Source organism: Mus caroli, chromosome 6 (assembly GCF_900094665.2).
Source record: "Mus caroli chromosome 6, CAROLI_EIJ_v1.1, whole genome shotgun sequence".
NCBI classification, from domain to species: domain Eukaryota; kingdom Metazoa; phylum Chordata; class Mammalia; order Rodentia; family Muridae; genus Mus; species Mus caroli.
In genome coordinates, this window is record NC_034575.1 from 8473389 (window position 1) to 8489287 (window position 15899).

A 15899-nucleotide genomic window follows, 5' to 3' on the forward strand; every position below is an offset into this window, starting at 1 on the left:
ACATTTGAGCAGTCATTTTTCATACAAATTGTATCATTTTACAGTGGTGGCTCTAAATGCGCCGAGCACGTGACCTAAGCCAAAGGCATGGTGTCATTGTTCTCATGTTTAGCTGACTTCGGAACTTCTCCAATACAAGTTTTCTTTGATTGTATTTTTTTTTTTTTTTTGGTTTGGATACTTCCTGAAATCTCACATGTGGGCTCTTCCTTCCATAAAAAGTCCCAAAAGTCACCTTCAGGTAAAATACTAACTACCTTAATTTAATTCCCACCAGGTGAGTACTTATTTGCATGTATCCCTTTGGCAGAAATCTCTTAGCATCTCAGTTATCTTTCTCAGTACTCATGGGGAAACTGCAGAGAGTGGCAATCCTCTTCCTGTTCCTTCCAGAGGTCTCCCTGGGAAGACAGAGCTGAGTTTTCAGAGATTTCTTATTTTTACAACATCCCATAACTGCATTGCACTGTGGACACAGTGCAAGTTTGTTTCCACAATGTAGTCAGCACGCCTTCGGTTTCTGTTTCAGTACATCACATTAGGCTTACTCAAACACAAAGCGGAATGTTTAGGTATGTGAAAATATGTGGAACATGCTTAATTTTTCTCAATAAAAGTGTATATTGCTGGCCTTTATATATCTGTGTGCATGGTTATTATGTATAATGTATACTAATACATGTTGAAAGTCTTAGAAATCAGTGATTATTCTTTCCTGTAATCTATACCTCTAATGATGGTATACTAACTTCTGAGAAACATGAGACCATTTACACACCATAGGGTAGCTTGATACGTTTCTAGGATCCCAAGAGTGACAGAACCCCTTTCTTCCTGAGACAGATAAGAGTCTCATCAGTGAAGCTGTGGAGTCCCTCCTAGGCTCATGATAACCCTAATGCACATTTTTGATAGGAAATCATGTAAAATAATCCCATCAATCTGTTATTTCAAGTGATGGACAGGAAAGGTGTACCATTAACATTTTAGGCATGGTGATAGCTACTTTCTGTGAGAAGAAGGAATTAATACCATAAGCAAAGCCCTTCTTTACTTTTTCAGGATAGAGTATTGGCTGACGTGTGCTTATTATTAAAACTATAGATAAGGAGCTATAAGCACAGTGAGTTTATGTTACACTTAAGAGTCGCGCAACTAGTTTATACTTATTTCATGGTAGAATATGAGTGTATAAACTTTCTGTTCGGTTTCACTGTTTATTTTTTCCTTCCAAATATCTTTTATCAGCATCAAATGTTTATGCTGTTGTATCTCACCTCAGGCTCACAGTTTCAATTGCCTTTTTAATAACCTGAGCCTGGATACAGTTTTTTCCTATTGCCCATAGATGCTACCACTAGCTTACACAATATTCTGATAATTATTTGACTGTCACATTTAGAGTTTATACTAAACATATGTGTATATTAATCATTTATGTTTTAATTTTTGGGAAATTAAAACTGGTAGTTTTTTTTCTGACTAGTATGGTTTGATTTACTTAACAATAGTACATATAACAATGAATGAAGTGATAAAGATGGCCCTGTTTTCATAATATATGTTCATTAGCATTCTATTTCATATTGAGACCTGCCAAAATAATAAAGAAAGTTTATGTGAAATTCATATCAATTTTATTTGTGTGTGTGTGTATGTTTGTAAAGATTATTTTGAGTCAAATGATTCTATTTTGAACTGATGTTAAAAACACCTTGTTACTTGTGAAAACAACTCTCCTATAAAACACACAGAATCTACAAGAGAAAGTGTGGAACTTGTTCTTGGAAATACATGCAATAAACATTGCTTAGGGCTTGAAATGGTAATTGTATTATAGTCAATATTTCTTGAGATTATTGTATTCTAATGGACTTTGGGTGTAGCAGGTGATTTGAGATCAAGTTTTCTCTCTCTTTCTCTCTCTCTCCCTCCCCCCCCTCTCTCTCCTTCTTTCCCTCACTGTCTGCCTTCTCTGTCTCTGTCTTTATCTCTGTCTCTCTCTTCTACCTCCATCCATCTCTCTCTCTTTATCTCTGTCTCTCTCTTCTACCTCCATCCCTCTCTCCTCTGTCTCTCTGTCTCTCTGTTTTTCTCTCTCTCTCAATGAGATCTGGCATTTTCATATTTATTGAAGGAGACAGAGTATGAAAAATATTTGCATCAGTCAGTCTAACTGTTTTCCTTTCACTCGTATTTGTAAGCCACGTGCATTCCCCCTGGGATGCTGGATTACTGGATCAGTTTCAAGGGAGGAAGTCACTCGTTCTACGTTTTGAGGAAGAAAACAGAAACTTTCAGGAAGAACCACATGTTTTTACAGAAAAACAAACTCAAAGAGGTTTAGTAATATTCTTAGAATATAAAGGAAAACACCTTCCTAAGTAACTAGTGCACACATTCCAGTCATAAGTATTCATTTTAGGTGAAGCACTTAATTTTGTATCTATTGACCTCCCTTTGTCATTTGCTTTATTCTAACAGATACATTGTAACAATGATACTCTTTTTGTTCCTGTCTGTGTTACTTTTGGTTTAATAGTGATACTCTGAGTTCCTGTTTATTACTTTTGGTTCTCTACAGTAGGGAAGGAGGAAGAGGTTTGAGGGACTCTGAAAAAGAATGATTTAAAACATAGCCAGTTGCTGTTTAGAATTTTCAAGATCTTTTGAAAGTAATAACCTACAAGACATAATTGACATGCAGGATCTAAGATCTGATCTACATCGAGCAATGAAATTATACTACTATGAAAGATTACTGTAACAAATCTACCTAAAAGTTTCAAAAAGGCAGCCATTAAAGAGGCCAAGAAAATATTAATGTACTAACATTTGTGTTTTATGCTAGCACCTTATAATCTAAAGGTACATTAGCAGTAAAATATATCCTAAGGCTATATTCACAAATGAGCTGACATGCTGAGGAAAATTATTGGACACTGAACTATTATTTTGAAAAGTTGCAGAAATTCAGTGCTTATCTTTGGTCACTGACCTGGCTTCTTTTTGCTGGGGCAGAGGAGTCACTCTTGGGTTTAAAAAGCATATATTTCTCTGTCTGTTCTCCTTGACCCTTTTATTCCTGATTATTCTTGTTTAGAATTCTTCCCTAAACCTTCTAGTTTTTGCTTTGTTTGGGGGGTTGTTTTGTTTTGTTTGTCTTCTTTGGTTTCCATTTCTCAACCCACACAGTTTGGAGGAAGGTCTTTTCAATTCCCCATTGTCAAATGTTCCGTGTTCTGTGTGTCCCTTTGTTTTGACTTTCCTTCATTGTTGTGCCTGAACACACTATTCCCTCTTCCTGAAGAAACTCCTGTGCTCCAGAGCCTCGCCCTGTCTTCTCTAAGTTACTTGTTAGTCATTATTCTGCTCAAGTGCCAGTCTCAATAGTTTTTCTAAAACATAGTTATATCATAACTATTGTTTTGTGTACCATTCTGATGAAATTAACCATTTTATGACATCATGAAATCTATGTTCATATATTTATGCTACTTTATATATCTTTGGATCTTTGCTGATATCCAATTGGCTGATATCCAATAAGAAATGTTGAATCAATCCAGAAACGGCCCCACCTGAGGATTCATCCCATAACCTAGCCATCAAATGCAGACACTATTGCATATGCCAGCAAGATTTTACTGAAAGGACCCTGATATAGCTGTCTCTTGTGAGGCTATGCCAGTGCCTGGCAAACACAGAAGTGGATGCTCACAGTCAGCTGTTGGATGGAACACAGGGCCCCTAATGGAGGAGCTAGAGAAAGTACCCAAGGAGCTGAAGGGGTCTGCAACCCTATAGGTGGAACAACAATATGAACTAACCAGTAACCCCAGAGTTCGTGTCTCTAGCTGCATATGTAGCAGAAGATGGCCTAGTCGGCTATCATTGGGAAGAGAGGCCCCTTGGTCTTGCAAACTTTATATGTCCCAGTAGAGGGGCACACCAGGACCAAGAAGTGGAAGTGGGTGGGTAGGGGAGCAGGGTGCGGGGGAGGGTATAGGGGACTTTCCGGATAGCATTTGAAATGTAAATGAAGAGAATACCTAATAAAAAACTGGAAAAAGTTAAAAAAAATCAGTCCTGGGAGTTTTGCTGGTACTCAGACAATGGACCTGTGAGAAGAACTCTTTACAAGTACTCAGTATAAACGTGACTCCATAGTGATGGGGATTCTATTGTTGCCTAGGCCAGTTTGAATACACTTGCTCTTTTGAATATTTACGCATCCAGTCTCTAGACTGAAATAAAAAAAAAAGTAATAAAATGAGGGTGAGCCCTGTAGTTAACTGTGTGTTTAAAGCCAAGTATTTGGAATGTAGTCAGGAATTATGTTGGTTTATAGTGGTGGTTGGAGGCTCTCCTCCAAGGTCAATGACTTCACTAGCCTCAAGTATTTGGCAGGATTTCAGGACAAGGCATGAACACTCTTGTGTCTAAAGCTCAGAGATTATAGCAGAAGAGGAAGTAGGAAGATTGTAAAAGTCAAGGGAACAAAATATTGCTGTGAAAATCTGTCTCCTAGTAAGGTCAGAGAAATGACACCCAGGAAATCTCATCTATAAAGCTGCCTAAACAGGTCCTAAGCAAGAACAACATCAGTGGACATGCTAACATAGAAGGTTGACTCATCTAATGGAGACTCCACCCTAGACAATGAGCTACAGGTAACTAAAGAAAGTCGAAGCAAGAAAAATAGTCTTCTTTAGGGAAGAACCCCCAAATATGAAATAATATACATCTAAGTAACATTATATAAACTGAGGAGATCTTATTTATGTATTTAGGATATATATATATATATATATATATATGTGTGTGTATTTAGGATACATATATATAATACATACAAATAATAAATTACATATAATACATGTAAGAAAACAACATCAATAAAAGCCCATAGAAAATTTTAGTATCATTAGTTTATTCATAATCATAGTTTGTCAAAGAGAATTTTTCAAAAGTTGTTTTTAAACTTTCTATCCATTATTTTTTATTTTATATATTTGTACTTTATATATATACTTACAAAATCAATTTCATTTTTGTTTTATAACTAATTATTCCTTCTAAATTTGACTCAAGAAGCTTTTACTATTTTCTTAAATAGACCTGTCAACAAAATAAACCTAAGCAAACCCAAAGCTGTATTAAAGTGTTGTTTGTTTGTTTGTTTGTTTGTTTGTTTGTTTTAACTTACTCAGATATAGGTTACTCTTTATCTGGCTTGGACTCCAACTGCAGTGTGAATTTTAGGGGATCTTCCTACCCCCCCCCCATGGTCTGTCTACATTCCTCAACTGGCATCCCCACCTGCTTACTCTTCATGAGTCAGCCATCTGAGGAGTACCACCTACCTTCTTTGTCCTTCTGTGTATTTACATGGAAGAGCATGTTGTCGTTGGTTTGTACGCAGTATATTTCCCGGGTCTGGACACCACCTCCACAGAGGGCTGTCTGATTGGCACGCCTCTTGTCCTGCTGACTAAGCAAAGGGTCCACGTGGCACTCTGTCCACTCTGTAGTTCTCCAGCCATATCTAGATGAGGAGAATGCCATGGTGGCAAAGATGGTTGGTTATTTTGGAAAATGTTTCTCCACTCTTTTCTGGTTTTCTTCTAAAACTTAAACTCACAAAACCTTTTCCTCAGGATCTGGTATAGAGTCCAGGCTGATGAAGACTAATTCAGTCCCAATTACTTCATTGTTCTCAGTTGGGCACCCTTTAGAGGGGTTAAATGCAGAGCAAGCCTATTTTAATTGCAACTACTGGAAGGTACTTATCAATATTTTATGAAATAAGGACATAATGCTGAAAACATTAAATTTTATGTGCAATTAAACTCGTCCTTTCTTGATGCTTATAAACAAAGGAAGGCTGAATCTGAGAATTCCAAACATTCTAAGTGATGATGAGCCCAAACACTTCTTTTGCCTTTAATAAAAATGCATGAAAATTGCGTATTCATATTGGAGCAAAGTTATAATTGCATGCTAGGATTTAAAAATATAACAGCAATTCAGAGCTTCCTCATCGCTGTCAGGAATCAGAACATTTTCATGTACATGTTCTGTAGAGCCCAGAATTCCTGATGAATGCCAGGAAATGATGTGAAGAGCTTACTATGCTGTTAGTAGAGCACAAAAATGATTATCCCTGATTCTCAAAGCCCCAGTCAAGATTGTTATGTGAAAGGAGTTTTAGGCTTGTCAGCCTTGCTTTCCCTAGAAGGAGAGAGACAGGGAAGCATTTCCTCATGTCACCAACAGTAGAAAATGATGGCATTTTTTCCACCTCTAGGAAAACAGATACCTTAAAAGCCCAGAGGAAATGGCTCAAGTAGCAAGCACTTTGTCAGTCTAAGCCAGGTGCTTCCCCATGGATCAGATTAATAGCTAACATAGATGTAAATGGATGAGCTTATCTCAATTAGACAGAAAGGTTAAAGGTGCCCTTAGATGTCTGCTCTGGGTGCTTGGCTCTGTCAATAGTGAATAATTTGCCAGTGAAGATGAGATTGCTTCCCATTTTCATTTTTATAAGTGGGGGTTTGAGGCTGCACAATTGTGGGATTGGGCCATCAAGGAACAGCACTCACTTGTTTGCAAAGGAAGGGCATTTCTAGATATATGGATCATTGATAGTTTGGCTGTAGGAATAGGGTACAAAAAAGTAAAAGGAAATAACTAGTTTTCTGTGGGAGTGAGAATGAAATTAAAAGAAACAAAACAAAACAAAAGTAGGCGGCAGTCCTGTGATAGAAACAGACTTTCATTACGATAAATAGATGATATATTCTAAGGAAAGTGTTGCCCTAGGAAATGGAGAGGATAAAGACAACCAACAGGGTCTGTTTGCTTTATCAGTGGTACATGAAAAATTGAGATTAAAAAACAAGGCACCACAGTTAGACAAAAACCAGAAGAAACTGCTGGAAGAGACACCATCCTAGAAGTCTGAACAGTGTCCGTCAATTCCTAAATAGAGAAGAACAACCATAGTCAGTAGGACCTCAAGGATTTGTTAGTTCTTTGCTATATGGGCAGACTATGCACCATTCCAAAATGTGGTAGAAGGCTTTATGCAAGCAGTTGCTATTTTGGTATCATGTCTAGGTGGAGTAAAAACACTAATTTGCCTCTTCAGCGGTTTATGAAATTTAAACTGTAGCCATGTCCTTTGAATCGATGAACAGTTGAGATAAGTTCCCAGTGGGGTGTGCATGCTAAGATTCTTTAAATTGCTTTATAATATTCTACATTCAAAGAAGAAATTTTACTAGGATAATTATTCATTGTAATGTCTTGGAAACAGTATGTTTAAAGAAAAATGAGGTTAGAATGGCAAATATTTCAGAACTAGTCTCTCTCTCTCTCTTTTTTTTTGAGACAGGATTTCTCTGTTATAACCCTGGCTGTCCTGGAACTCACTCTGTAGACCAGGCTGGCCTTGAACTCAGAAATCTGCCTGCCTCTGCCTCCCAAGTGCTGGGATTAAAAGTGTGTGCCACCACGCCCAGCTTCAGAACTAGTCTTATATCATCTGAAGTCAATGAACATTTATTAGGCACTTACTGTGCACTACAATATATGCTGGCAATGAAACAAAAAGCAAATGAATAAACAAAACATCCCCAAATCCCAACACCTGAAAACTACTTATTTTGATAAAGTTCTTTACTTAATTAAAATTGTCACAAACATTACTTAGTTTTAGTAAGTCACAGGAATCTATGATTTAAAAGCTTGGAGGATGACAAGTGGTGGAACAAAGATAAAGTTAAAATGTCTCTTTCTTTTGTCAATAAAGTTTTATTGGAACATTGACACACTCACACACTGCCTATATCTCTACCCATGGTGCTGAATCATTGCGACAGAGAGGTATGCAGCCTTCCCAGTCTCATGTGTTCATTGTGTGTCATCTACTAAAATAATTCCCAACTCGTATCATAGACTACAGAAGGAGAATAGCTGTTAGAAGTTAAGCCTTCATGAAGATTTGGCCTGCAGCTGTTAAACATACTTTCATTCTGTAAAGATAAATTATGTAATGAGATATTCTAGTTTTCTGCTTAAAACGTGTAAGAAAATTTGACAAATCCATACTATGGAGTCTGAAGTAATATTTAAGTCAAAATACTGATATAACAGTTATTAAATATTTGTGATGTCAGATAGCTGAAGGGACATGCCATTTGAGCATACCACATTCTTCATTCTACTCACATAGGACAGAGGACAGCTCCATCTCCCTGAGACAAACAGGGCTCCTTCTCCTCAAGCGCTGGACATTCCTTCTCACTTCCAATTGGAAACTGCGTGATAGTCCTTGTCCTTACTCGAGTGCCTGTAGGGGATGTGACATCGTGGCATGTTTTTGAACATGGGCTCCATTCCAACCACTCAGACACCTGGCACTCTTTGGTGATCACGCAGGACTGGAAGGTCATGGGCAGTCTCTCTTGCTGGCAAAAGCTGTAAGGAAGCATTGATGGTTTCACTTTAGTTTCTCAGGCCGTTGGAGACTCCAGGACAAAATCAGATTGGACAGTTTAATTTCTATGTGGGTGCACAATGTACAATATTACTGAAAACATGCTAACATTGGCCAAGTATGATGGAAAAATAAGCTGAACATTAGTATTTGCCTTACTTCCTTTGTGAGTGTGGGAGGAGATGGGTTGGTTGTTAAGTCACTCACAAGACATAGAAAATAAAGGGACATAGAGAAATCGAGTATTGATGACTTTACCACATTGTTTATTATTCATTCTCAGTTTAATTTATAGAAGGAGAAACCTGAAGCTGTTAATATATGCTACCTTCCATTCTACCTAATAATTTAAATAAGCATGTTTGCTTAGCTTTGTACTTGTGAAATATAAAACATAATTTGATATGTGCCTTAGCATAATTTTCTGTCAGTTATGACCTACAGTTATAATCTATGCATATCTAAATATATCAACCTTTCTAATTTATACCCTTTTAAATTTCACTTTTTATGGGTCTATGTACATGCATGTGCATGTATGGTGTCTGCAGCATCCTGTAGAGGCTGTCTGGATCTTTGGAGCTGGGGTTGCAGATTGGTGTGAGTTCCTTGATATAGGTGCTGAGCTGTGAAGGTGGGTTCTCTGGAAGGGCATCAACTGTTCTCAACCAATGAGCAATCAACAACCTCTCTAGAGAATATAAAATACTTGTGAATATCCCAATTAAATATACAATAAATAATAAAAGTTTTCATTGATTTACTTATTATAGAGATATGTTCTAAAGGTATCTTTTTATATGTATATATTTTATTAGATATTTTCTTTATTTATATTTCAAATGTTATCCCCTTTCCAACATTCCCCTATCTTCTCCCCCCCCCTCTGCTCCCTAACCCACCCGTTCTTGCTTCCTGGCCCTGGCATTCCCCTATACTAAGGCACAGAACCTTCACAGAACCAAGGGCCTCTCCTCCCATTGATGACCTACTAGGCCATTCTCTGCTACATATGCTGTTAGAGCCATGAGTCCCACCATGTGTTTTCTTTGGTTGGTGGTTTAGTCCCAGGGAGCTCTCAGGGTACTGGTTAGTTCATATTGTTGTTCCTCCTATGGGGTTGCAAACCCCTTCAGCTCCTTGGGTACTTTCTCTGTTTACTTTTCCAGAAACATATTGTGTTCAAATTCTTGTCTTTTTAATTCTCCTTGAATCTGGGGCATAATGGATTCAAGTTGTAATAACAACAAATAAGGGAAAAGATGACATTATGAATGTTAACAGCTAAGGGTCCAAATAGCTTGAGTTTTCCTAGATTGTACTGATGCTTAGCTAGACTCTTGTACAGACTCAATACCCAATACTGTACATTCATAGAGGAAGTCTGTTGTGGTGATAGTAATCTGGACTGATGGGAGAATTCACTGATCATTTTCTCTCATTTAGGTTCCATATTAATTTGTTTTAATTGCCCACAGAGGGAGGCAGGTCCATTGTACTACAACAATGTACATCCTATCGACTTAATCCTACCACAATGCATATTTTTGAAAACTGTATTCCCACAAGACAATTAGAGCTAAAAACATCAAAGTCAATTTGTTGAACTAGAAAAGTCTGAGCAAAAAAATAAATCATCAGAGAATTCTCAAAAAGAAGTCTGTGAGTTAATTCTGTTTCTCTACAACAGAGCAAAGCCCACCTGTGCTCAAATGTTGTATACGTACTGGTATTAATACAATTAAGTAGTGTCCTTAGGTATAACACTAATTATTGAATTTTCTTTGTGATGAACAACTTTTCTTATTCACACTGGGAGTTACTTTTGAGAGTCAAGCAAAAATAAATGACCAAATAATGCCCCCTATAACCTCATTTTTACAAAATGTACATAATTCATTTCCTCTTAGATTTATTACCCTTCTTGATACTATTTTCCTTTACATTTAGCATGTATTGTCCTCCATGAAATACTTTAGATGCTCATTGTCTATATCTTGTGGAAAGAGAAATACTAATTTCTTTTAATCTTTTCTAGATAATTTGACCAATGCTTAATGACTATTATACAGTTACTTTGGTTACCTGATACAAACTGACGTATCAACTGTGTTACTATGTCTTATGGCATTGTGATAAAATGAGCCCTTTAGGAAAGTTCACCCAACTTTCAGAAATATGAATACAAGGTAGGCAGTCACAGCTCTGGCATTTAATGCAGGTGACACTGCTCAGAAGAGAAACTCTTATGGCATGTTTGGAGACTAAGTCTATGAGATTTTATCAAGAGACTCCAACTCCAGTGCTCCATGAAGCTTTTGTGTTATCTCCACATCTACCTGACATGAGTGATATAGAGATAGATAGATAGATAGATGTAGATATAAATGTAGACATAGATATAAGTATATTATTCATATAATAAGATATGCCTGTATCTCAACTCTGGATTCCATCCCACCAGATGAGAAATGAGACAATTAGAGTTAGTTCCATTTCCTGTTTCCTATCTTTCTTAGTATGTTTACAACGCTAGGTGTTGATGGTACTTTCTTTTTTTTTTTTATTACGTATTTTCCTCAATTACATTTCCAATGCTATCCCAAAAGTCCCCCATACCCTCCCCCCCACTTCCCTACCCACCCATTCCCATTCTTTTGGCCCTGGCATTCCCCTGTATTGGGGGTACTTTCTTTAGCATTGTCAGTTTGAATACTCTGTAAAGCCTAAGTTTAAAGCTGAACTTGTACACTTAATTTGATAATTTCACTACCCTTCTATATGTGTCATTAATTCCATATTACAGTGAAGCATCCTGACAGAAGTTAGCTTGCAAGGTTCTGTCACTCCAAAATTGTCGTGTGGAACTGGAGCTTAGATTTTTCTAAAATCAGAGCTCATCCCTTAGCCATCCCATTCTCAGGCACTCCTCACAGCTTTAATTGGTTCTAACTCGTAAGGCTTTTGCAGCTACTGCTTTAGCTGAGCCAGATGCCAAAGTTAAACTGTGAACCAACTGGAATCTGGGCTTCAAAATCCCATGTCTATGCCAAATGTATGCTTCATGAGTGTTTTGTTTACTCTACATCGACTTAGTAGTAACTATTAAAATCCCAAACAAATACAATTTTCAACCCCATAGTCACAGCAATGATACTAGTTAAACTCAATGAATCTGGAAAAGGAAGAGAGAGAGAGAGAGAGAGAGAGAGAGAGAGAGAGAGAGAGAGAGAGAGAAGCATAAATGTTTGAGGGGTGGGAGTGGAGGTGCCATGCTAAGAGGAGGAGGAGAAGAGGACAGGGGTACAGTAATCAGAATATCAGAGTACACTGTATACATTCATGGTTTTGCAAAGAACCAATTTAATTAAGGAGTGATCACAAGTTAAAAACAATTTCTCTAATACACATTATTTTCACTGTAAGCTTCAAATGCAAGAAAATTAAGCAAATATGAGAATGATATCTAATTGTGAGTACATACTTTGAGGTAGGGCACATACAAAGAGAATGTGTGCAAGCATGTGCATGTGTGTGTGTGTGTGTGTGTGAGTGATTTTCTATAATGCCTTAAATTTCTCAAAATATAATTGAAGAAGCTGTAACACTGCGATTCAGAAACACAAAGACAGAATGAGAGTCATTAAGTTAGAATCATGTAAGTCTATGAGGAAAGGCACAGAAGGTTACATGAAGTAGTAGGTTAGTATGGTGAGTGCTATGGTGAATGTTAATCATATATTGTAGCTGTAGGGGAAGTGCAGATTCTCTAACTGGTATTGTGTCAATAAAGAAGACAGGAGCTAATAACTGGGCAAATGGTCAGGTAGGATTTCCTGGTCCTATGGGGGAGAAGGAATGATAAGGAAGGAGATAGGGGCTTTGTTTTTCAATTGGATATTTTATTTATTGACATTTCAAATGTTATCCCCTTTCCTGGTTTTACCTCTGGAAACCCTCATCCCATCCCCACTCCCCCTGATTCTATAAGGGTACTCTACCACCTACCCACCCACTCTGCCTCCCCACCCTGACATTCCTCTACACTGGAGCATCGAGCCTTCACAGAACCAAGGGCCTCTTCTCCCATTGATGCCAGATAAGGCCATCTTCTGCTACATATGCAGCTGGAGCCATGGGTCCCTCCATGTGTACTCTTTGGTTAGTGGTTGAGTCCCTGGGGACTCTAGGGGATATGGTTGGTGGATATTGTTGTTCTTCCTATGGGGTTACAAACCCCATCAGCTCCTTCAGTCCTTTCCCTAGCTCCTCCATTGGGGTCCCAGTGCTCAGTCTGATTGTTGGCTGCAAGCATCCACATCTGTATCAGTAAGGCTCTGGAAGAGCCTCTCAGGAGACAGTTATATTAGGCTCTGGTCAACAAGCACTTCTTGGCATCAGCAATAGTGCCTGGGTTTGGTGTCTGTGTATGGGATGGATCCCCAGGTGGGGCAATCTCTGGATAGCTTTTCTTTCAATCTCTGCTCCACAATTTTTCTCATATTTTCAATACACATAAGCAATTCTGGGTTAAAAATTTGGAGATGAGTGGGTGGCCCCATCCCCCAAACAGGGTCCTTGCCTAACCTCTGGATATGATCTCTACAGGATCTCCCTCCCCTTTGTTGGGTATTTCATCTAATCTCATGCCCATTAGGAGAGGTGAGAACAACCATGTACAGCCTTGGGCACCTTGGGCATGCAGCCTCCGATGTGGGTGGGATGAGGTTTTCTGGAGCTAGCTGTTAGCTGATAAGATTAGAGCAGAGGATTCTTCTCCCAGCAATTGTGTTATCTGGCTGGTTTTAAAATAATAATGCTGTCTTCGGAGGAGTTAAGGTGAGCAGGAAAAAGAGAGAAGACAGGGTGGTTGATGGAGACTTGGTGAAGCTAACCTGGAGGAAGAGGTACCCAGTGTATTGCTGACAGCAGCTGTCAGCCTTCTTCAGTTGGGGGTTGGTTGAATTCTATCCTGGGCTAAGCCAGATAGAGAAAATGGAACCGTCAGAGCTCTGGGCAAGGAGGCAGCATGCTTTTTAAAAATTATATGCAACATATAGGTTTTCAGATTGAGGTACATTTAATTGATGGAATCTGTTATGAAATAATATATTGGAAAAAAAAAAGATTGATTTCTTGGCCTTATAATAGAGAGCTGGTAATAGAGAGAGAGAGTCTGAATTAGAGATCCCCATGGATCCTCTTGGAGCTTGAAATCCTGCAGAAGATGAGGAGGAAAGATTGTAGGAGTCAGAGGATATGGAGGACATGGCCCACTGAATCATAAGCAGGGCTAATGTGAGGTCAACGAGACTGAGATGGACAAGCATGAGGCCTGGATGGGTCTGCATCTGTGTATGCATATGTATGTATACCCTCTGTGTATGCATGCTATGACTGTTAGCTCAGTGTTTCTGTTGGACTCATTATAGTGGGAGTGGGTATGTCTCTGGTTCTTTTGCCTGGTCTTGGGACTCTTTTCCTCTTATTGGGTTGCCTTTTCCAGCCTGGATAGGAGGGCTTTCACCTTGTCTTATTGTTTCTTATTTTGTTCTAGTTGGCTTTTGCCTCACAGAGGCCTGTTATATTCTGCAGAGTTAAGGAGAAGGAGAGTGGATATAAAGAAAACAAATAGCAGTGAGGAGCAGTGGGGTGGGGGGGAGGAGGGACTGTGGTCAGAATATAATATATAAAAGAAGAAACTATTAAAATGAAAGCTTTGCTTATATTTTAGGCACTCATTCAGGCCTACGGTAGATATACTTTTAGTTTTCTGAGTTTTCTCCATACTGATTTCCTGACTGCACTGATTTGTGGTACTGCCTACAGTGATTGGAATTCTTTACCCCTGCTTCCTTTTCAGAAGTTCCTATCAGATTCTATACCAATCCTTGTCTTATACACAAAGGACTGATATCTTACCCCAGAGATACTTGCTCAGCCAAGTTTGTATATTACCATTCTAGCAACAGTAGCTAGGAAATGGAAACAATCTAAATGTTCTTCAGCTAATAAATGGATAATAAAAACACGGTAAATTACAAAAAATATTTAGCTATAAATAAAATGGAAACCATGAAGATTTCCAGTCAATGAATGGAGAATGGAACTGGAAACTACCAGAAAGAGAAATGCCACCTGTGGTCTATTCCTTGTTTCTCCTAGTTCAGATTCTCCTCAAATCTGTAGACTTGGGCATATACCCTAAATTATCCTAAAACTAGGAAAGAACAAAGGGACTTGGCATGAGGAGAGGAGAAAGAGTTCCAGGGAAGGTAGGTGTTATTGAGGTCTAGAAAGATGACAGATGGTGTGAAGTAGGTAATAGCGATAATGAGGGCGGACTTTAACTGGGAGGAAAGAGTAATACTGGGGGAGATGGGAAAGGAAGAGATAAATAATACTAAAGATCCTTGAAAAGCCATAAAGAAATATTATTTTATTCCTTTTAAAAGTAAGGTTATACCACATAAGGATATTGCACCCTCCTTAAGAATGATGTCACATTTATTAAAATCCCCAGTAGCAGGCATGGGAAATCTCCCCATGAGTGTTTGGCTGGAAAAATGCAAAATCTCTCAAGACAATATTGGCTATTGTCATTGTTCTTAATTACCCTACAAAAGTTGAAGGTAAGCCCTTATTGCTGCAGACACCACACTTTGGTCATGGTAAGTGAAGTAACTGATGGGGAAGTGACTTTGAATGCCTCCTTGAGGACTGGTGCTTACAACATTGGATGTACTATGCAAGTTGCCAGGGGAAAGGAAGAATTGGCAGTTCTATCCAAACAAAAACCTGTGAAACACATCAATAATTGGATTGGCAAGATATACACAATTGTGAAATAGTGGCACTTTTATTTGGGGGTTAACTGAGAATTATCTTCTTGGAGCTAAGGCTGCTCAACAAGAGGGAGTTCATGCTAAAAACATAATTTCTGTTTCCTAAATAGCCCTTCTATACCCTCGGGCAAGTAGAACTCTCACCCATCATAAATAAATAAATAAATAAATAAATAAGTTACCCTCTAGGTCCATCCATTTGCCTAGGAATTTCATAAATTCATTTTTAATAAATTCTTTTTAATAGCTGAGTAGTACTCCATTGTGTAAATGTACCACATTTTCTGTATCCATTCCTCTGTTGAGGGACATCTGGGTTCTTTCTCTAAGTGAGATAACCCAATCAGAAAAGAACTCACATGATACATACTCACTAATAAGTGGATATTAGCCCAGAGACTTAGAATACCCAAGATACAAGATACAAGTTACAAAACACATGAAACACAAGAAGACCGAAGACCAAAGTGTGGACACTTTGCCTCTTCTTGAAATTGGGAACAAAACACCCATGAAAGGAGTTACAGAGAAAAAGTTTGGAGCTGAGA

General features: G+C 38.3%; 1 protein-coding gene across 1 annotated transcript in view; it reads right to left on the minus strand.

The window, feature by feature from the left end:
• Thsd7a (thrombospondin type 1 domain containing 7A) overlaps window positions 1-15899 on the minus strand; it is a 393851-nt gene that overhangs the window by 166351 nt on the left and 211601 nt on the right. The window contains exons 3-4 of the mRNA XM_021165189.2: window positions 8239-8487; window positions 5367-5548 (exon numbers count right to left, since the gene is read on the minus strand). Of these exons, the coding sequence (XP_021020848.1) occupies window positions 5367-5548; window positions 8239-8487 (431 nt within the window). The remainder of the gene's footprint in view (window positions 1-5366; window positions 5549-8238; window positions 8488-15899) is intronic.